Source organism: Haplochromis burtoni, unplaced genomic scaffold (assembly GCF_018398535.1).
Source record: "Haplochromis burtoni strain Fernald_Lab_line unplaced genomic scaffold, NCSU_Asbu1 Contig_753, whole genome shotgun sequence".
NCBI classification, from domain to species: Eukaryota; Metazoa; Chordata; class Actinopteri; order Cichliformes; family Cichlidae; genus Haplochromis; species Haplochromis burtoni.
The window spans coordinates 104,394-120,346 of NW_024583114.1; the positions used below are offsets into that span (position 1 = coordinate 104,394).

A 15,953-nucleotide genomic window follows, 5' to 3' on the forward strand; every position below is an offset into this window, starting at 1 on the left:
CCAGTCTTACCCAGGGCCAGGGTTTTCCTCAGGTAGGCAATGTCATCAAAGCTCTGCAGTTCAGGCATCCCGCAACCCAGCATAAGGGAGAAGAGATTGATGAAGAGGCTGGCGTGCTGACGGATGGCGAGGTATGCTTTGTAGCACATCTCCTGGAACCTAAACAGGTAGACAGAGAGTGAGGCGGGCTCAGAGGGAGACAGGAGGAGGTGCAAAGAGGAGGGACAGGGCACCTCTCGAACTCCTTGGTCTTGGTGGACTCCTGGATGCCTTTACTAATGACGATGAGGAAGTCCTGAGTAAGGACAAAGGGTACACGCTCCCTCTTGTAGCCAAATTTCTTCTTCTTGTGATCCAGGAAGTGACCAAAGTCAATGTGGAACAGCTGGAGGAGGCAGACAAAGAGTTAGGCGGCTGCAGTCCCAGGAAGAGCTGTCAGGGCGTGGGGTCAGAGGCTCACCTGTCCATTCTCTTTCACCATAATGTTGGAGTTGTGGCGGTCTCCGATTCCCAGGATGAACGTGGCAACGCAGTAACCAGCACATGAGCGCGTGAACAGGTCGATGGCCCGATCGTACCTGTGGGACAGACAGGAAGTGAGCAGAGGGCAGACAGGTGTTCATGCAAACAGGTGTGCAGAGGGGTGTGCTCACGCTTCGCCGCGGTTCTTGTCTTTGATCCAGTGATGCAGCGTGTTGGAGTTGAACTGCAGCGCCCCCTTCAGGCCTCCCTTGCACTGAATCTGCATGATGGTGAAGCTGTTCTTCACAACCTCAATCAGACCCACGCAGTCACCGATGGAGAGGCATCCATAGGGCAACATGCTAATACACAAACACACGCTCCGTTAGCCAGGTGTCGGTGTGATGTCACAGCTAATGTCACGGGCTCTCACCGCAGGTCCAGACCCTGGTTCTGCCAGATGTTCTCCATGATTTTAATAATCTGCAACGTTAGCATATCCTGACGCAGGTCTGTAACAGAACACACTACGTTACCCACAGTGCCCTGGCACAGCTGTAAACAGCAGTAATACAGTTAGCGCCAAACTCGTTACCATCTCCGTTCTTGAAGATGATCTCGTTGTTGGTGAAGAGAAGCTCGGACATGATGTCAGGGTTTTCCCAGTTCAGCCACAGGGGGCGCTTTGCCGAGGACATGATCCTGCACTCCTCCAGCCTAAAAGCACACAACACTTTTTAAACACTGTTTTACTTTGTTGTTTTTCAAGCCTGAAAACACGCTGATGCAGTCAGGAAGCTCTTTAAAGAATAAAACACTTAAAGTCGGTCAATATGCAGATGAATCACGTTTATATTTAGAAAACCCCACATTTCACTACCAAGAGCTATAAATATCCACACTGATCTTAGTCATAGTCACACACACTAAAAGATCTGGTCGTGCAATGATCGGTCAGGTAGGAAGTCATGCAGTTATTTAACCAGTTATGCCTACCTGAGATTTCCCAGCTGGTGAACTGGATTCAGTGGAGAGACGAATCCCTGCAGAGCTTCCATGTAATCTGGACGAGACATGTGCTCAACCAGAAACTTCATCTGAGTCTGACAACCAATCGCAGTACAGAAACACACGTCACCGTCAGCCAATCACAAGTCAGATTTAAGTTGCTTTGTTTGTTTTCATACTTTCTGAGTCTCGTCCTTCTTCTCCTGCTTCAGTGTGTCGGTCAGATTCACCAGTTTATCCATGGCCTCTACCTGCACACACACACGACACACACACACACACACACACACACACACACACCACTCACACACACACACACACACACACACACACACACACACACACACACACACACACAGCACACACCACACACACACACACACACACACCACAGCACACACACACACACACACACAACACACACACACACACACACCACGCACACACACACACACACACACACACACACACACACACACACACAGGTGTGTTAGTAGCTCAGTTATACAAACGAGCAGGTGAGAGAAGCTTCGTTAATCACTGACACTGCTGTTTCACTCTGCTGCTCTGTGTTATTTTCACGCTCTATTCTGTGTTTAACCACCTAATATTTTTCCAGCATGATACTTCCTGTGAGTATGTGTCCATGCTTCTGATTGGTCTTCCAAGGCTCCCTGGTTCCTGTGAACTATCTCACAGGTAGACTGATAAATCCTGGGCTGAGACACACTTTTGTTGTGTGGTGATGGTCTTAGGTTAAGAAAAACTAGATAAGGAGCTCATGTTGAACTGGACTCAGAAGACCAGGTGTGTCAGGGCTCACCTGTCTGTTCAGGTGCTTCAGGTACATCCCGCAGGCTCTGCAGAAAGCTTCCAGCAGCAGACCGAAGCGTCGGGAAACCGTCTTGTTGTGCATCTCTGACCTGCGAGAACACTTCCTGTTAGATTAAAAATGGCCAAACAAACCTGTTAGATCCCTCAGGTAAACACCAGGACATTTGCACTCACTTCAGGTGCCAGAAGAAGAAGTGCCCTATCCTCTGATTGGTCAGAGCTTTCTTTATCAGGAAACGGGCCAGAGGATTGTCCAGGTACATCTCATACTTCAACACCTGCAGAAAAGACCATGAGACAAAAGACGAAAGATAAGTGTATGTATGTGACAGTATACAGACAGGTGCTGCAGAGGACTGTGTGAGGCACACAGCAGCAGGTGTGCAGACCCTTTACCATTTACCATTACCACACGCACCTGTACAAGTTGCAACAGGTACTGCGACAGCTTGTCATCCGTCAGGCCCTGCACGAGGCAGCGCAGCGCAAACTCTCGGACCATCGGGTCGGGAAAGTTACAGTCCAACAACTCGAGAGCCGACTCGGGCTCCATCAGAGGCCACTCCTTCAACAGACAGTACATCTGAGGGAGGGGACAGGTGACAGAGAGACAGGTGAGTCAAAGTGAGGGTTTGAAGCATTTTTCCCTGACTGTGATGGGAAGTTCGGTACCTGAGAAACTTCGTCTCTGGAGTTCCATTTGACAGAAAGAAGCAGCTTAGGGAGAGACTCTGGGATGTTTACACAGTAATGTCTGCAGAGATACAGACAGGCAGAGACACAGGTAGACAAATGGGGAGAGACAGGTAGACAAGGCCGGTGGACAGGAACATGCACAAACAGAGAGAGTCACGTGAAGCTGCCAGACATCTAAAATCAGACAGACAGAAAGGTCCAGAAAGTTTCTGTGTCAAAGATCACGTTAGGTAAATCTGGGACTATTTAGACCTGTTCAAATGTACCTGGATCAGAGGTTTAACTGTGGGTTCAGAACGTCACAGCGTTCAGAGGACATGCCTCCAAAAATACACCTGCAGGGTGTTCACTCCATTACATTCATTCTCACCTGTGTCTCCAGAGGAAGTCCTTCTCCTGCTCCGAGAGCTCGTACAGCGGATCTCTGGAGCAGAGAGAGCGAAGCTGCTCGGCATCGCCTGACGAAACACTGCTGTCACAGGCCAAACGGCTGCTCTGAGGGAGAGGTGAGAGACGGGTGAGAGACAGGTAGTCTGAGGCAATCGCTGAGTCTTCTGTATTTGGATCTGAGTCACAGGTAAACACTGACAAACTAAAACACACAACAACATCAGAAACACAAACTGCACAGGACTGCTGCTGCTCTTCGGTCGAGATGAAACCTATAAAGATTACACCACAATTCCCAAAGAGGCAAAAAAGAAGCCAAAGGCAAAACAGCTGGAGAACAGCTGGAAAGCAACTGTGTTCACTTTGAGGAAGACCCCGAAGAAGAGCACTGTTAATGGAAGGAGAGCACACAGGAAACCACTACCGATAGATAAGAGGATCTTTGTAGAAGACCTCTGTAGAAGATCTTTGTATAGGACCTCTGGTAGAGGACCTCTGTAAGATTGTAGAGGATCTTTGTAGAGGACCTCTGGTAGAGGATCTTTGTAGAGGACCTCTGTAGAGGATCCTCTTGTAGTCTGGAGGAGTAGTCTTAGACTTGTAGAGGACGGAACTTTAAAACTTGTAGAGGATCTTTGTAAGACCTCTGGTAGAGGACCTCTGTAGAGGACCTTTGGTAGAGGACTCTTTGTAGAGGATCTTTGTAGAAGACACTGTAGAGGATCTTTGTATAGGACCTCTGTAGAGGACCTCTGTAGAGGACCTGTGGTCTGAGGATCTTTGTAGAGGACCTCTGGTAGAAGATCTTTGTAGAAGAACTCTGTAGAGGATCTTTGTATAGGACCTCTGGTAGAGGACCACTGTAGAGGACCTTTGTAGAGGATCTTTGTAGAGGACCTCTGGTAGAAGATCTTTGTAGAGGACCTCTGGTAGAGGACCTCTGTAGAGGATCTGTAGAGACCTCTGTAGAGGATCTTTGTATAGGACCTCTGTAGAGGACCTGTAGAGGACCTTTGTAGAGGATCTTTGTAGAGGACCTCTGGTAGAGGACCTCTTAGAGGACCTCTTTAGAGGATCTTTGTAGAGGACCACTGTAGAGGACCTCTGTAGAGGACCACTGTAGAGGACCTTTGTAGAGGATCTTTGTAGAGGACCTCTGGTAGAGGACCTCTGTAGAGGACCTCTTTAGAGGATCTTTGTAGAGGACCTCTGGTAGAGGACCTCTGGTAGAGGACGTGGTCTGAGGATTTCACACACACACCAAACCTCAGGGGGCAGAGAGGGAGTTTTTAATGTTGTAGTTACCAGGCCGTGGCAGTAGTTGTAGCCCAGCTCTCTGCTGATGGTCCAGTTGGCGTGCTCTTCAATCTGCTGCTCGTCAGGAAAAACAACGATCTGATTGAACCAGGAGAACTCCAGCTCCACGCAGGGGGTCTCCTGCAGACCACAACACCATCATTAAATACTTACTTCAGGATCAGACACACTTCTACTGTCTGAGAGAACTTGTTGGGCACCTTGTTGGGATTTGAACCCGCGACTCCAATGGGGTTGAGCAGGTCCTCTAGGCCATGGGGAACAGGCCACAGGCTGAGAGCCACCTTACCACAGACCAGGATGTCCTTGTAGTCAAACAGGTTTACATTCCCCCAGGCCAGAGGGCAGTGCTCCTGTGAGACAGGTGAGACAGAGGATGTGTCCTGGCTCCTCCCCTTCTATCGAGCATGCATCGATGGTCATTTCACCTGATGTAAAATGTGCTGTTCTTATTTAAACAGCTGACTCTGAATTGAATCTAACAATAAAAATAATTAAATCCAGGAGGAAACAAAAACAGCATGTTGATACGAGGAGATCCTGACGGCTGCTCCAACAATGATCTGATTATATTTGAAGAATTAGTTCAGTTCTCTTCCAAACCCCGGCAGCTGTCTGTGGTAGGTTTAAGTATCTACTAAAATAAAATAAAAGCTTTCTAACCTCTTTGTTTCTATTGAATAAGCAGCATGAACTGTGCATACATGTGTACAGCTTTTAGCTGTTCACATCTGACTGTGAAGCAGATGATATGTAAAAGGGCATTTTGCAAAATACTTTAAAAAGATTTTTTCCTTAAAGAAATCGATTACTTTGTGCAGTTTTTTATGTCATGTGTAATTTCCATTGCGCATATCAATCACAGTTAAATTAAAGGGTGGTGACAGTGGAAACAATGGAGCTGAGCTGTGATGTCATCAAGTACACGCCCGTTCCAACATTAGAACGATCGCCGCGTCCTCCAGTTCTCAGGAACTCCAGATTCCCGTGGGAACTTCAGAAGCACGAGTGGGACGAGTACGGACTTGCGTACTTGAGTACTGAGAAACGACCTGAGACAGGTTCAACCAGCAGTCTTACTACACAGATCACTGTACACCCTTCTTTCCTACCTCCTTAGCTCCTTTCCTTCCCTTCACAGAACAGATAGACAGGCAGAGTCTGGCTGAACGAGGGAGGTCAGCCAGGTAGATGTCATAGGTCAGCCACTCATTCCACCTGAAGACAGACAGGTAAGAGTTAGGTGCAGGTAAAAGGAGCGACAGGAGGGGGGCCGATGTTTTAACGTGTGTGTTTGGGTGTGTCGTACCTGGGGTTGGAGCAGGGCACTCTCTGGGTGTTGACGTTGTCACAGAGCGGCTCTCCTCCGTGATAGATCCCTGTCCTCACATAGATCTACACACACACAACAAAATCCTATCTGATGTTTTGGATTTATATCACATGCAAGGGTGGGACTGATCCAACCATCCACCCAAACATCCAGACATCTAATCCAGTCCAGTGCTCCCTCTCTCCAGCTCAGAACCTCTGCAGAGTCCTGGGTCTCCTCCTGCTACGACCCTGTGAGTCCTTCTTTGAACATTAAAGCTTCTCAAAGCACGTAATAATTACCTGAGTCAGGGCTGATGCTTGATCATGATAACACCTGTTAGACCCCACATGTGACGCGGCAGGTCCAGGCAGCGAGTACCGACTCACCTTATCGATGTCTCTGATGTTCACGTTCACGTACGTGGCGCAGAGCAGCCGGACTCTCAGCAGAGTGTTGAAGGCCCACAAGGAGCGAGGAGGAGAACCGTCGCCTCCTCCTGGACAGGGAGACGGCTGAGGAGTCCGACGGCTGAAACACACACAGCTCAAGTCACCTCCTGTCCTGTGATACCTGCAGGTGTGACACCGTGACGGCCATACCTGTAGGAAGGCGTGACGAAGCCTGAGGCGGGAAGCTGAGAGTAGAGGCTGTCTTTGGACACGAGCATCAGGTGAGGAAGACGTCCCACGATGATGCAGGAGCGGATGTACTGCAGACACACAGGTGAGGAACTGAAGATCACCCAATCCTGGATGACACTTTAAGCTCACGTTGGACAGTCTCACCTGTCCTGTACATGTGAACTATGGGCAGCAGGTAGGTCAGGTGTAGGACAAACTGTGACAGGTGCAGTGAAGCCACAGGATCAGCTGTTACCTTATACTGACTGAGAGGAAACTTCTCCAGCAGGTACTCATCGCAGCCACACACCTGAGAGGCACACAGGGAGGGAGACAGGTGAGTCGTCAGGTGTGGGGGCAGACAGGTAGACACAGACAGACAGGCGTACCTTAAGGATGTACTGGCCCTGGTACTCCTGAACGCAGAGGCGGAGCTGCTGAGGTGAAAGGTGCATCGATCGGCTTTTCTTCCTGATGGACTCGGCGATCAGCTGCTCAGGTAAACTGTCGTGACTAACCTGCACACACACACACACACACACCTGGTGACTACCTCACTTCCTGTTCTGATTGTTTCAGGAAGCAGCTCAGTGTCCAGGTTTACCTTCAAGGTGTACTTCTGTTTGGAGTTTGATGGAGACACGATCACCCAGATGGTCACAATCAGGCGCCCTGCACAGACAGGTACAGGAAGTCAGACAGGTATACAGCACCGCTACCAAAAAACAGATTGATTCATAACATCGGGAAAAGACCCAGGGAAACCGAGCTAACAATATAAACAATATAAAAACGATAAAAACCCTGAAAGCCTCGACTCTTGCGACCCAAACGACTCACAGACCGGTACTGGTCCAGGACCTGGGGGTGGGGGCGGCTGTGCTTGTAGCCTAAGTGAAGCAGACGCATAACTTAACAATACTGCAGCTTCCTTGAATGGATTCAAGGTGCAACAGGGAATTCGGCAAGTCATGTCCTGTTTCCCCTAAGCTTTTTATATTGGCAACTCAGTTGTTAACACTAAAATGACATACAAGGAATATCAATTTTTAATAAAGACTTCAAAATAAGTCAATTCACAGATGATAAGTCTATTTTTTTGAAAGAAATGCGAGGTAGAGAAAACTAAAGCTTCTACCTCCCTACCCTCACCTATGGCCACGAGCTGTGGGTAGTGACCGAAAGAACGAGATCGCGGATACAAGCGGCAGAAATGAGCTTCCTCCGAAGGGTGGCTGGCCTCTCCCTTAGAGATAGGGTGAGAAGTTCGGCCATCCGGGAGGGGCTCAGAGTAGAGCCAGCTGCTGCTCCACATCGAAAGGAGCCAGCTGAGGTGGTTCGGGCATCTGACAAGGATGCCCCCTGGGCGCCTCCTGGGTGAGGTGTTCCAGGCATGTCCCACCGGGAGGAGGCCCCGGGGCAGACCCAGGACACGCTGGAGAGTTAGGCTACGTTCACACTGCAGGCGAAAGCGCATCAAATCCGATTTTTTTGACCCTATGCGACCCATATCCGATCATGGTATGACAGTGTGAACGGCACAAATCCGATATTTTCAAATCCGATCTGGGTCACTTTCGTATGTGGTCCTGAATCCGATACATATCTGATGTTTTAGAAAGCGACTGCTGTTTGAATGGTCATGTCGCATTAAATCCGTCTTTTACGTCACTGACACAAGACAGACGCCAATTATCAGCGCCGGAGAAGACATCGCGAACGCTTCCTGGCCATCCAGTGTAGATGTCAGTGAAACTGTTGGGAAGACAACGTTGGAGAAACGTGAACATTTTATTTGTACTGTATAATCTGCAGATTCTGACAGAAATCTGCAGCTATCCTTTGAAGCACCGCTCCTCTAAAACAGCAATAAGGATCATTATTAGGTTATTTACATTATTATGTAAATAACAAAATAACTTAAAGCAAAAATTGGGAAACGTGAAGTCTGAAGTCTTTATATTAAGGCCATCAGTCAAACATACTGTTGCTCTGGGTCTAAACAGAGCGCGTGACGTCCTCTTTTGCGCACGTGGCCGCTTTGAGCGTTCACACTAGAGAGCGTTTGCTGTCGCATTTTATTTGTGGTGGCTGTGGAGAGGGAGGTCTGGGCTCGTTTATCTCTCAGTATCAAAAAATGTGAACCCGATTCATACAAGCTCTGACTCCTCAAGTTAAATATATAGGGCTGATAATATCTAAAAAACCCAATTAGCAGAAAAGACACTAACATTTCTAACTGTATCATGGAGATGAAGAAATCACTCGGCCACTGGTTAACCAGAGACTCGCTATTTTTGGCAGAAACATCCTGTCTAAAGCTGGAGGCATCTCCAAATTGACTTATCCTTGTCCCTCTGTATCTCTCCTCTAAAAGCATTAAGACAGAAAAATGTTGTTATTTTATTTATTTATTTTCTAGTCATGTGTGTTTGTCTTATTTTTGTGTTGTATTTGCAATGTTTTTTTGTATTTTTTATTTTTGTGTGTGTTTGGGTTTTTTTTGTTTCTGTTGTTTGTTTTTTCTTTTTGTTTTCTTTTGTTTTATTTGTTTTCCTACCTGGCCTGAGGGATAGGGGTTCTAAGTGGTATGGGTAGGGGGTAAACTGGTGTAAGCAATTACTAGACATGTGAGTGTGTCATTAATCTGTGTTCTAATATTTCAGTCCAAACAGTCACTGTGAAACTTGTCTGTTGTTGAACAATTCTGTGTGTATCTGTTTTTCTTTGTTGCTTTAAATCAATAAAAATATCTTTGAGAAAAAACATTAACACAGTTATTTTCCAATTTTTGTGGAGGAATAAAACCCATGACATAGAAAGATCCCTGAGCAGTTATAGACTCATGTTACTTATGTATTTTTGGTGTTGCTCCCCCTTTTTCTCTGTGCTTGTACATATGTGTGTGTGGGTGGCTGTGTGTCTGAGCACTCGTTTATAGGCGCCGTCAGGCCTGGTGGGTGTGGCCCTGCTAGGGGACTGGCCACACCCGAAGCCACGCACCTGCTGCTGATCAGGCCTCGTCAGGGGAGCTACTTAAGAGAGTCTTGGAGCTGACGTGGGATCATTTTGTGAGACTTCCTGGCAGTTCTCCAGCTGGTCTGTTTGTGTGAGCCTACCTGTGTAGCTGAGGGCACTAACGGCTGCCTCTGTTTTCCCAGGAGGATTGCTGGAACTAGAGGGCAGCAGACACACGAGCACAAACACTGGGAGGAGACACGGAGTGGGGAGCACACGGGGATGTATTATTGTACAGTTTTCACTGTAAATAAAGAGCACTGCTTGCATCACAGAGTACCGCAAACACTGCTCACATCCCCACGGTCTGCCAACACAGACCGTGACAATACAGGTGGTATCAAAGCTCCAGAATTAGAATTTATGGATGGCACCATTAGAATTAAATGGTTAAAACCTTGTCTGTCACAGCCAGACTCTACATAGATCCCATGATCCTTGTTTAATAAAATAGGAGGATCGGACTTTATTTTGAAATGTGATTTTGAGGCAAATAAAATCCTGATCAAGATATCAAACTTTCCAAAACAGACTTTTTTGGAAAATGAGATTTACCCACAACTTCTCCTCATAATTCAGCCTTATGGAATCATAGGGTAATAACACTTAATCAAAAATCTATTTTCAACAGTGACTGGTTAAACAAAAAGACTATATTCATGACAGATTTGTGGATGATAGCGGTGTCATTCTCAGTTACAGACCTTTCAGAAAAATATTGTCTAAACTCAAAGAGAATATAACACATTTAGTGCACTGGTCCCACTGCCTCGGCTTCATTTCATTAAAAGTTTATCATATACAATAATTTCTCATCAGTGCTCCCAAATTTATTGCCAGGGCAATGTCAGCTGTTTGAGAAAAATGCAATAAGAGTATAATTAGTAGATTCTTCAAAGACAAAATATGTCATAGTTACAACAGGATGGTTACATGGTTCTAATGTAGTTGTTTCATATACACTGGATAAAGTGTACTGAAAATGATGAAATAGCCTCTTCTACCTAAAGTTACAGAAACACACTTTAATCCTGTGGCAGAATTTCTAATAAAGAGCTTTGGCTTTGAGGTGGATCAGTGTTGTTTTTGTACTGATGACAGTGAAACCCTAGAACATCTTTTTTTTTGCCCCATCACACAATGTGTTTGGTGCAACTTAAAAAATTTCCCTAAATATTAATGATGTGCCACTATTTGCATTACATCATAGATTTTTTTACATGGATCATCTGCATTGGGTGTCTCAGACATGATTACCATCATCATACTTGTGAGTAAACATCATTGTGCTACATGGAGGAGCGCTGAGCTTCTCTCCCTGGTTTTATTGATGATTTTAAGATTGTCTTTGCTAAAAAAGACAAAAAGCACACATGCCAAATAAATAACCAGGATAATGCCGTCTGCTGTTCTAAATGTGACTCGTGCTGGGGCTCATATACTGTTAAGTAATGCAGCTGCTTCACTTAGGCAGGTTGCTGAGGAGACATCTGTGCAGTGGTTTGTTTGAAATCTACCACTTTTTCCTTCAGTTTCCTTGTCAAGAAACAACTTCCTGTTCAACTGAAACAACTTCCTGTTCAACTGAAACAACTTCCTGTTCAACTGAAACAACTTCCTGTTCAACTGAAACAACTTCCTGTTCAACTGAAAGGTTTTTCAGTAGTGAGAGTGTTTCAGTAATAATGTCCCTCACGGCACCTCACACAGGAGAGACAGGTCCAGGGGGGCTCTGGGCCCAGCAGGTGTGGGAGTACCTTTGTCCAGCTTGCTATAGATGTGCTGGGGCAGCTGGGGACTGGACTCCACGTTGGGGGGGTAAACGTAGAGCGCCTGGCTGTGGGCCCCCCCTCCTTCCCGTTCCTCCATGGCCTCTCTGCACACGCTCAGTATGGAACGGCGGAAGTCCTGGACCTCCGGGTCCTTCATCATCTCAAACTCGCAGACCGGCATCCCGATGGCGAAACCTGTGGGGGGAGGAGTCTGACTATGAGGTCATAGTGTGATTACATGTGATGGGGCGTTCCCTTACCGATCTCACGGTTCAGGATTTTCTCCTCACGGTTGCCGAGGGGCTCGATGACCTTAAGGATGGGGTGGAACAGGCGCAGGTCGCACAGCCGCCTCGTCTCATCGTAAAACTCCTCCCTCTCAGCCTCCTGGGTCACGCCCACAAAGATGTAGCACGACTCCTCCTGGCCAATCGGAGACCGGAATTTATAGTTGGACTGAGATAGAAGGAAGGGGCGGGGTCAAAGTTAAGAGCGTATACCTGCAGCAGGTGGTACAGGGGGTACTTCCTGGCCTCGGAGAAGAGCTGCTGCTTGATACTGATGAGAGGAGTTTCCCTCAGACACTCCAGGCTAACCATCATACCTGAGGAATGTCATGGAAACAGCATGAAAACGCCATGGAAACGCCACGGAAATACAATCCAACAGAAACACAAATATTACAGGTGAGCTGAAAAAGGACGAAGGTAAGCCTGTACGAGTGACGCTTGTGTTCAGCCTCAAAAACAAAGCTGTGACGTCATGATGTCATCTGTTGTCCGACATTATGACGTCACAGAGCTACACCCAAGCTTACATCCGCCCGTGGCTGTACCGTTAGGCAGGCAGCAGTCCACCAGGATCCGGGGGGGCATCAGGTGGAGCCCCCATAGTTCCCCTGACGATGGCCTGGGCACCATGGTAACCAACAGTCACACCTCACCTCAGTGCTGGGCTACCTGTGAAAAGAGAGAGAGCTGCAGCTCAGCACAGGGCAAACAGCAGGGGTCAGAGGTCACTCTGGAACAATTCCACAGGTGCAGCTGTTGGGAGAGGCCCGTACCTGTGGGCGGAGTCCTGTAACCTGAAATTAGACTTGATAAAACAAGAAAGTGAGACTAATTTTGATCACGTCTTGGCCTCCTCTTTAGCCCCGCCCCCTCTTTGCTTGGGTTTGTTTGTCCTCTCTGATAACAGGAGGTTTGTCAGAGAGTGAGCCGGTGTCCTCCTACGAGCCGTAACGATGTTCAGAGGACGGTGTGTCTATGAACAGCTGCAGTTAGCAGAAATAGCATCCTCCTAAAAATCTGTATGAGTTTCTATGGTAACATGTTACATGCATCATAATGAAAGTGTCACATCACAGGCCACGCCCATATGAGAACACCTGGAAAAAAACAGGTGCTACAGCTGCTGGGTCACATGATCCTCAGCTAAAGTGAACAGATGCTGAATGAACAGAGCAGCTTCACTGACGGAGCGTTTGTATTGGTCCACAGGTAAAGTGGGAGGGCTAATGTGTGTTAGCTGAGCACAGGTGATCTGATGTTCGCTGAAAACAGGGAGACGGTTTATCAGTGAAGAGGACAACGACAGAGGAGGCTGGGTTCAACCAAAAGCAAGAGGTTTATTATGGCTAAAAGCAAAATAAACGAAGAACAACCATGACAACCTAGCCTGGGGAAACCAAAACAGAAATCATCACTGGAATTTATCGAGGAAACCTGGAAACAAAAGGAGGGACCGCTGGAGATTTGCAGACGCACTGACACAATGTATACACACAGGAGGAAGAAACACACGGAAAAACAGCTGGAACGAATTCGACTAAATGAGACGGGGAGGCAAAAACCACAGCGCTGAACGTGGGACGCAAGACTGTCAAAATAAAACAGGAAACCCTGAGAGGCAGACTTAAGACACACAGGCTTGACACATCACAAGATGGACAAACAGGGAGTCAAGGATGAGACACAAGGAGAGGAACAGAGGAAACACACTGACACGACTAAGACACAAAGACACGATGGACTCTTACACACACTGAAGACACAGCTCAAGCACACTTGGTCCACACTGAGAGTGGGGTCGTCCTGTAATCTCTTACGAACTACGCTTCCCTGACTGGGATGCAAGTGGAGACAGATGTAACGTGGTACGAGACCATCATGACACCTCTCACCTCAGGGTGTGGTGTTCAGAGCCCAGCAGCAGGTTGATCGAAGCCAGAAACCTGGAGATGCTGTAGGCGACTGAGCTGATCGCACAGAAAGCTTGTCTTAGAGGTGCAGCCTGTTAAAATGTCTCGATCACGCTCAGTGTAAGTACATCCTGCAACGCTGTGAGGTCAGTGTGTGATCAACTCTCTGTGAGTGGTTCTCAGAGCTGTGGTCAGTTTGCAGATTAACGATCACAAGCTGACCTCCCAGTTCCTTCAGTGGGCTGGTTCCAGTCATTGTGCAAACGGCCTGTTTAAAGGAAACCTGCAGTCAGCTGAGACTGAAGAAGTCAGCTGATGATGATGATGATGAAAGGTTTCTCCCACTGAAACGTCCTGATGACCAGAATCACCCTTTGAGGTCTCAGATTATTCACTGTCAGATTAGACGTCTTCAATCGTCATCTGATAACATCTGCGGAGCAGTGACACCTCTGTGAAAGAAGAGTCACGTGATCCATGAAACGCTCCTTCTAGATTGGTCAGATGCTGCGGCCCCGCCTCTTCATGCAAGTGCGCAGCTAGAACCATGATTTAACTTAAGAGCCACCCTGGGTGACCGAGAGCCGTCACAGACATCCTCATGTGCTGCTGTTGTTGTTCTCCAACCAGGCCGTCAAACAAAGGAAATAGGACACGCGCACACACACGCACACACCACACACAAACACACGCACTCACACTCACACCCACGCACACACACACACACACGACAGGACGCAGACGATCGCGCTCAGCGAAGCTGGAGAAGGGTGTTCCATACTACACAGCACTGCTGCTATAATAGCGCGGCTGGTCGACGACGAGCACCGCCGACGAGCGAACGAAAGGAAGGTGCTGCCAACCAGGAGCATTGGACGAGCAGCTGCACGACCACGGTTCATCAACGGTCGACACACACACGCAGCAAGGACGTCATGACTAAGACACGAGCACTGCTACAAGACAACGACGAACGCCGCTGCACGACTCAGCGCACACACATACACTCGACGATACAAACCTGGACAACACAACAACACGCGCTACACCGCACACAACACGCACTGCACACAACACATCAGTCGCAAAGACACTAGATGTGCACTCACTAGCTGGTACATCAGCACACAGACGCACACACCACGCCGGTGCGAAGAACCACACCGCACAACGCAGAAAGTTGCCGTCGAACCACTGGTATCAGATGTTGTTTTCACACACAAACACACATCTGCTACTACACACGCAGTAAGGCACGGTACAATACGTACATGGCAGGACAGTCGAACACGAGCACACGCTACACAAGCCAATACGGAACACGCCACATGCCCACGCACACACACAGACACACACACACACAGCGCGCGCACACACACGCACACACACACGCACACGCGCACACACACACGCACTCACACACGCACACACACACGCACACACACACACAGTCAGGACAAAGCAGGGGTGTGTGTGTGTGTGAGGAAGCAGACTTCCTGGGGTTGTTTTCCTGTTGACCGGCTGCTTTAATGCAACAGCAGTTATTTCTCTCAGAGTCTCAGAGCATGACGAGGCGGTCAGAGGTCAGAGGTCAGCTCCTGCTGTGAGGAGCTCACACTGTCTGTGTCACAGACTCCTGCAGAGGAGAAGATGGAGGAGCTGGCGCAGAGGAAGCGACCTGTGAACCAGGGCTGCTGGTTTGAATCCCGTAGGTCACCGTGGGCAGAAACACGACGATGAATGAAGCGCTGAGAGGTCAGAGGTCAAAGTATCACTGAGGATCAAAACAAACCAGCCAAGATTCTAAACGACCAACCTGAGGAGGTCCAAACACATCCCAGACTCTGATCTAACGGACAGGAGAGCATTTCTGACAGAACCAGCAGCACTTAAAGAGATGCAGAGGGAACCCCAGAGAACCCCAGAGAACCTCAGAGAACCTCACAGAGAGCTACGTCCACACCAACCACAGGTCTAAACAGAGAACCTCAGACAGGTGTAAACAGGTTTTAACAGTCTGAACAAGAACTCTGCTGCTGTTGTTCCACAGTGATGTCTGATTTCAGAATAAAATAAACATTTTTTATATATTTTACAAACAGGTTTGAGGAATTTTCACAATAAAGTTCTAAAAAGATTCAAAGCTGTAAATGAGTCAGGATGCTTTATCATGTAAGTGTGGACGTTCATCGATCACGAGGCTGCTGTCAGCAGGAAGCTGATCATGCTGTTTGTTTATTGTGAAAATCTCAGCTGCAGCTGAAACAAACAAAAGCTCTACAGTCACGTGACCCGCAGACGTCTGATGACATCACGCAGGT

General features: G+C 47.8%; 2 protein-coding genes across 2 annotated transcripts in view; both read right to left on the reverse strand.

Moving 5' to 3' along the window:
- Positions 1 to 10: 10 nt before the first annotated feature.
- The window catches only part of zgc:158659 (uncharacterized protein LOC791141 homolog), a gene marked incomplete at its 3' end in the record, with an annotated part of 16,873 nt that continues 930 nt past the window's right edge, over positions 11 to 15,953 (reverse strand). Inside the window, 26 exon segments of the mRNA XM_042215549.1 lie at positions 11 to 159; positions 234 to 385; positions 461 to 578; positions 654 to 824; positions 896 to 974; positions 1,058 to 1,179; positions 1,459 to 1,565; positions 1,650 to 1,721; positions 2,294 to 2,393; positions 2,479 to 2,582; positions 2,723 to 2,887; positions 2,977 to 3,058; positions 3,371 to 3,495; positions 4,696 to 4,827; positions 4,908 to 5,060; positions 5,820 to 5,925; positions 6,017 to 6,102; positions 6,409 to 6,550; positions 6,622 to 6,731; positions 6,899 to 6,952; positions 7,032 to 7,160; positions 7,247 to 7,314; positions 11,418 to 11,627; positions 11,693 to 11,855; positions 11,933 to 12,036; positions 12,268 to 12,391. Coding sequence (XP_042071483.1) covers positions 11 to 159; positions 234 to 385; positions 461 to 578; positions 654 to 824; positions 896 to 974; positions 1,058 to 1,179; positions 1,459 to 1,565; positions 1,650 to 1,721; positions 2,294 to 2,393; positions 2,479 to 2,582; positions 2,723 to 2,887; positions 2,977 to 3,058; positions 3,371 to 3,495; positions 4,696 to 4,827; positions 4,908 to 5,060; positions 5,820 to 5,925; positions 6,017 to 6,102; positions 6,409 to 6,550; positions 6,622 to 6,731; positions 6,899 to 6,952; positions 7,032 to 7,160; positions 7,247 to 7,314; positions 11,418 to 11,627; positions 11,693 to 11,855; positions 11,933 to 12,036; positions 12,268 to 12,352 — 3,088 coding nt within the window.
- LOC102295367 (TSC22 domain family protein 4) overlaps positions 7,161 to 15,953 on the reverse strand; it is a 29,046-nt gene continuing 20,253 nt past the window's right edge. Inside the window, exon 5 of the mRNA XM_014330261.2 lies at positions 7,161 to 7,184. The gene's annotated coding sequence lies outside the window, so the exon portion shown is untranslated. The remainder of the gene's footprint in view (positions 7,185 to 15,953) is intronic.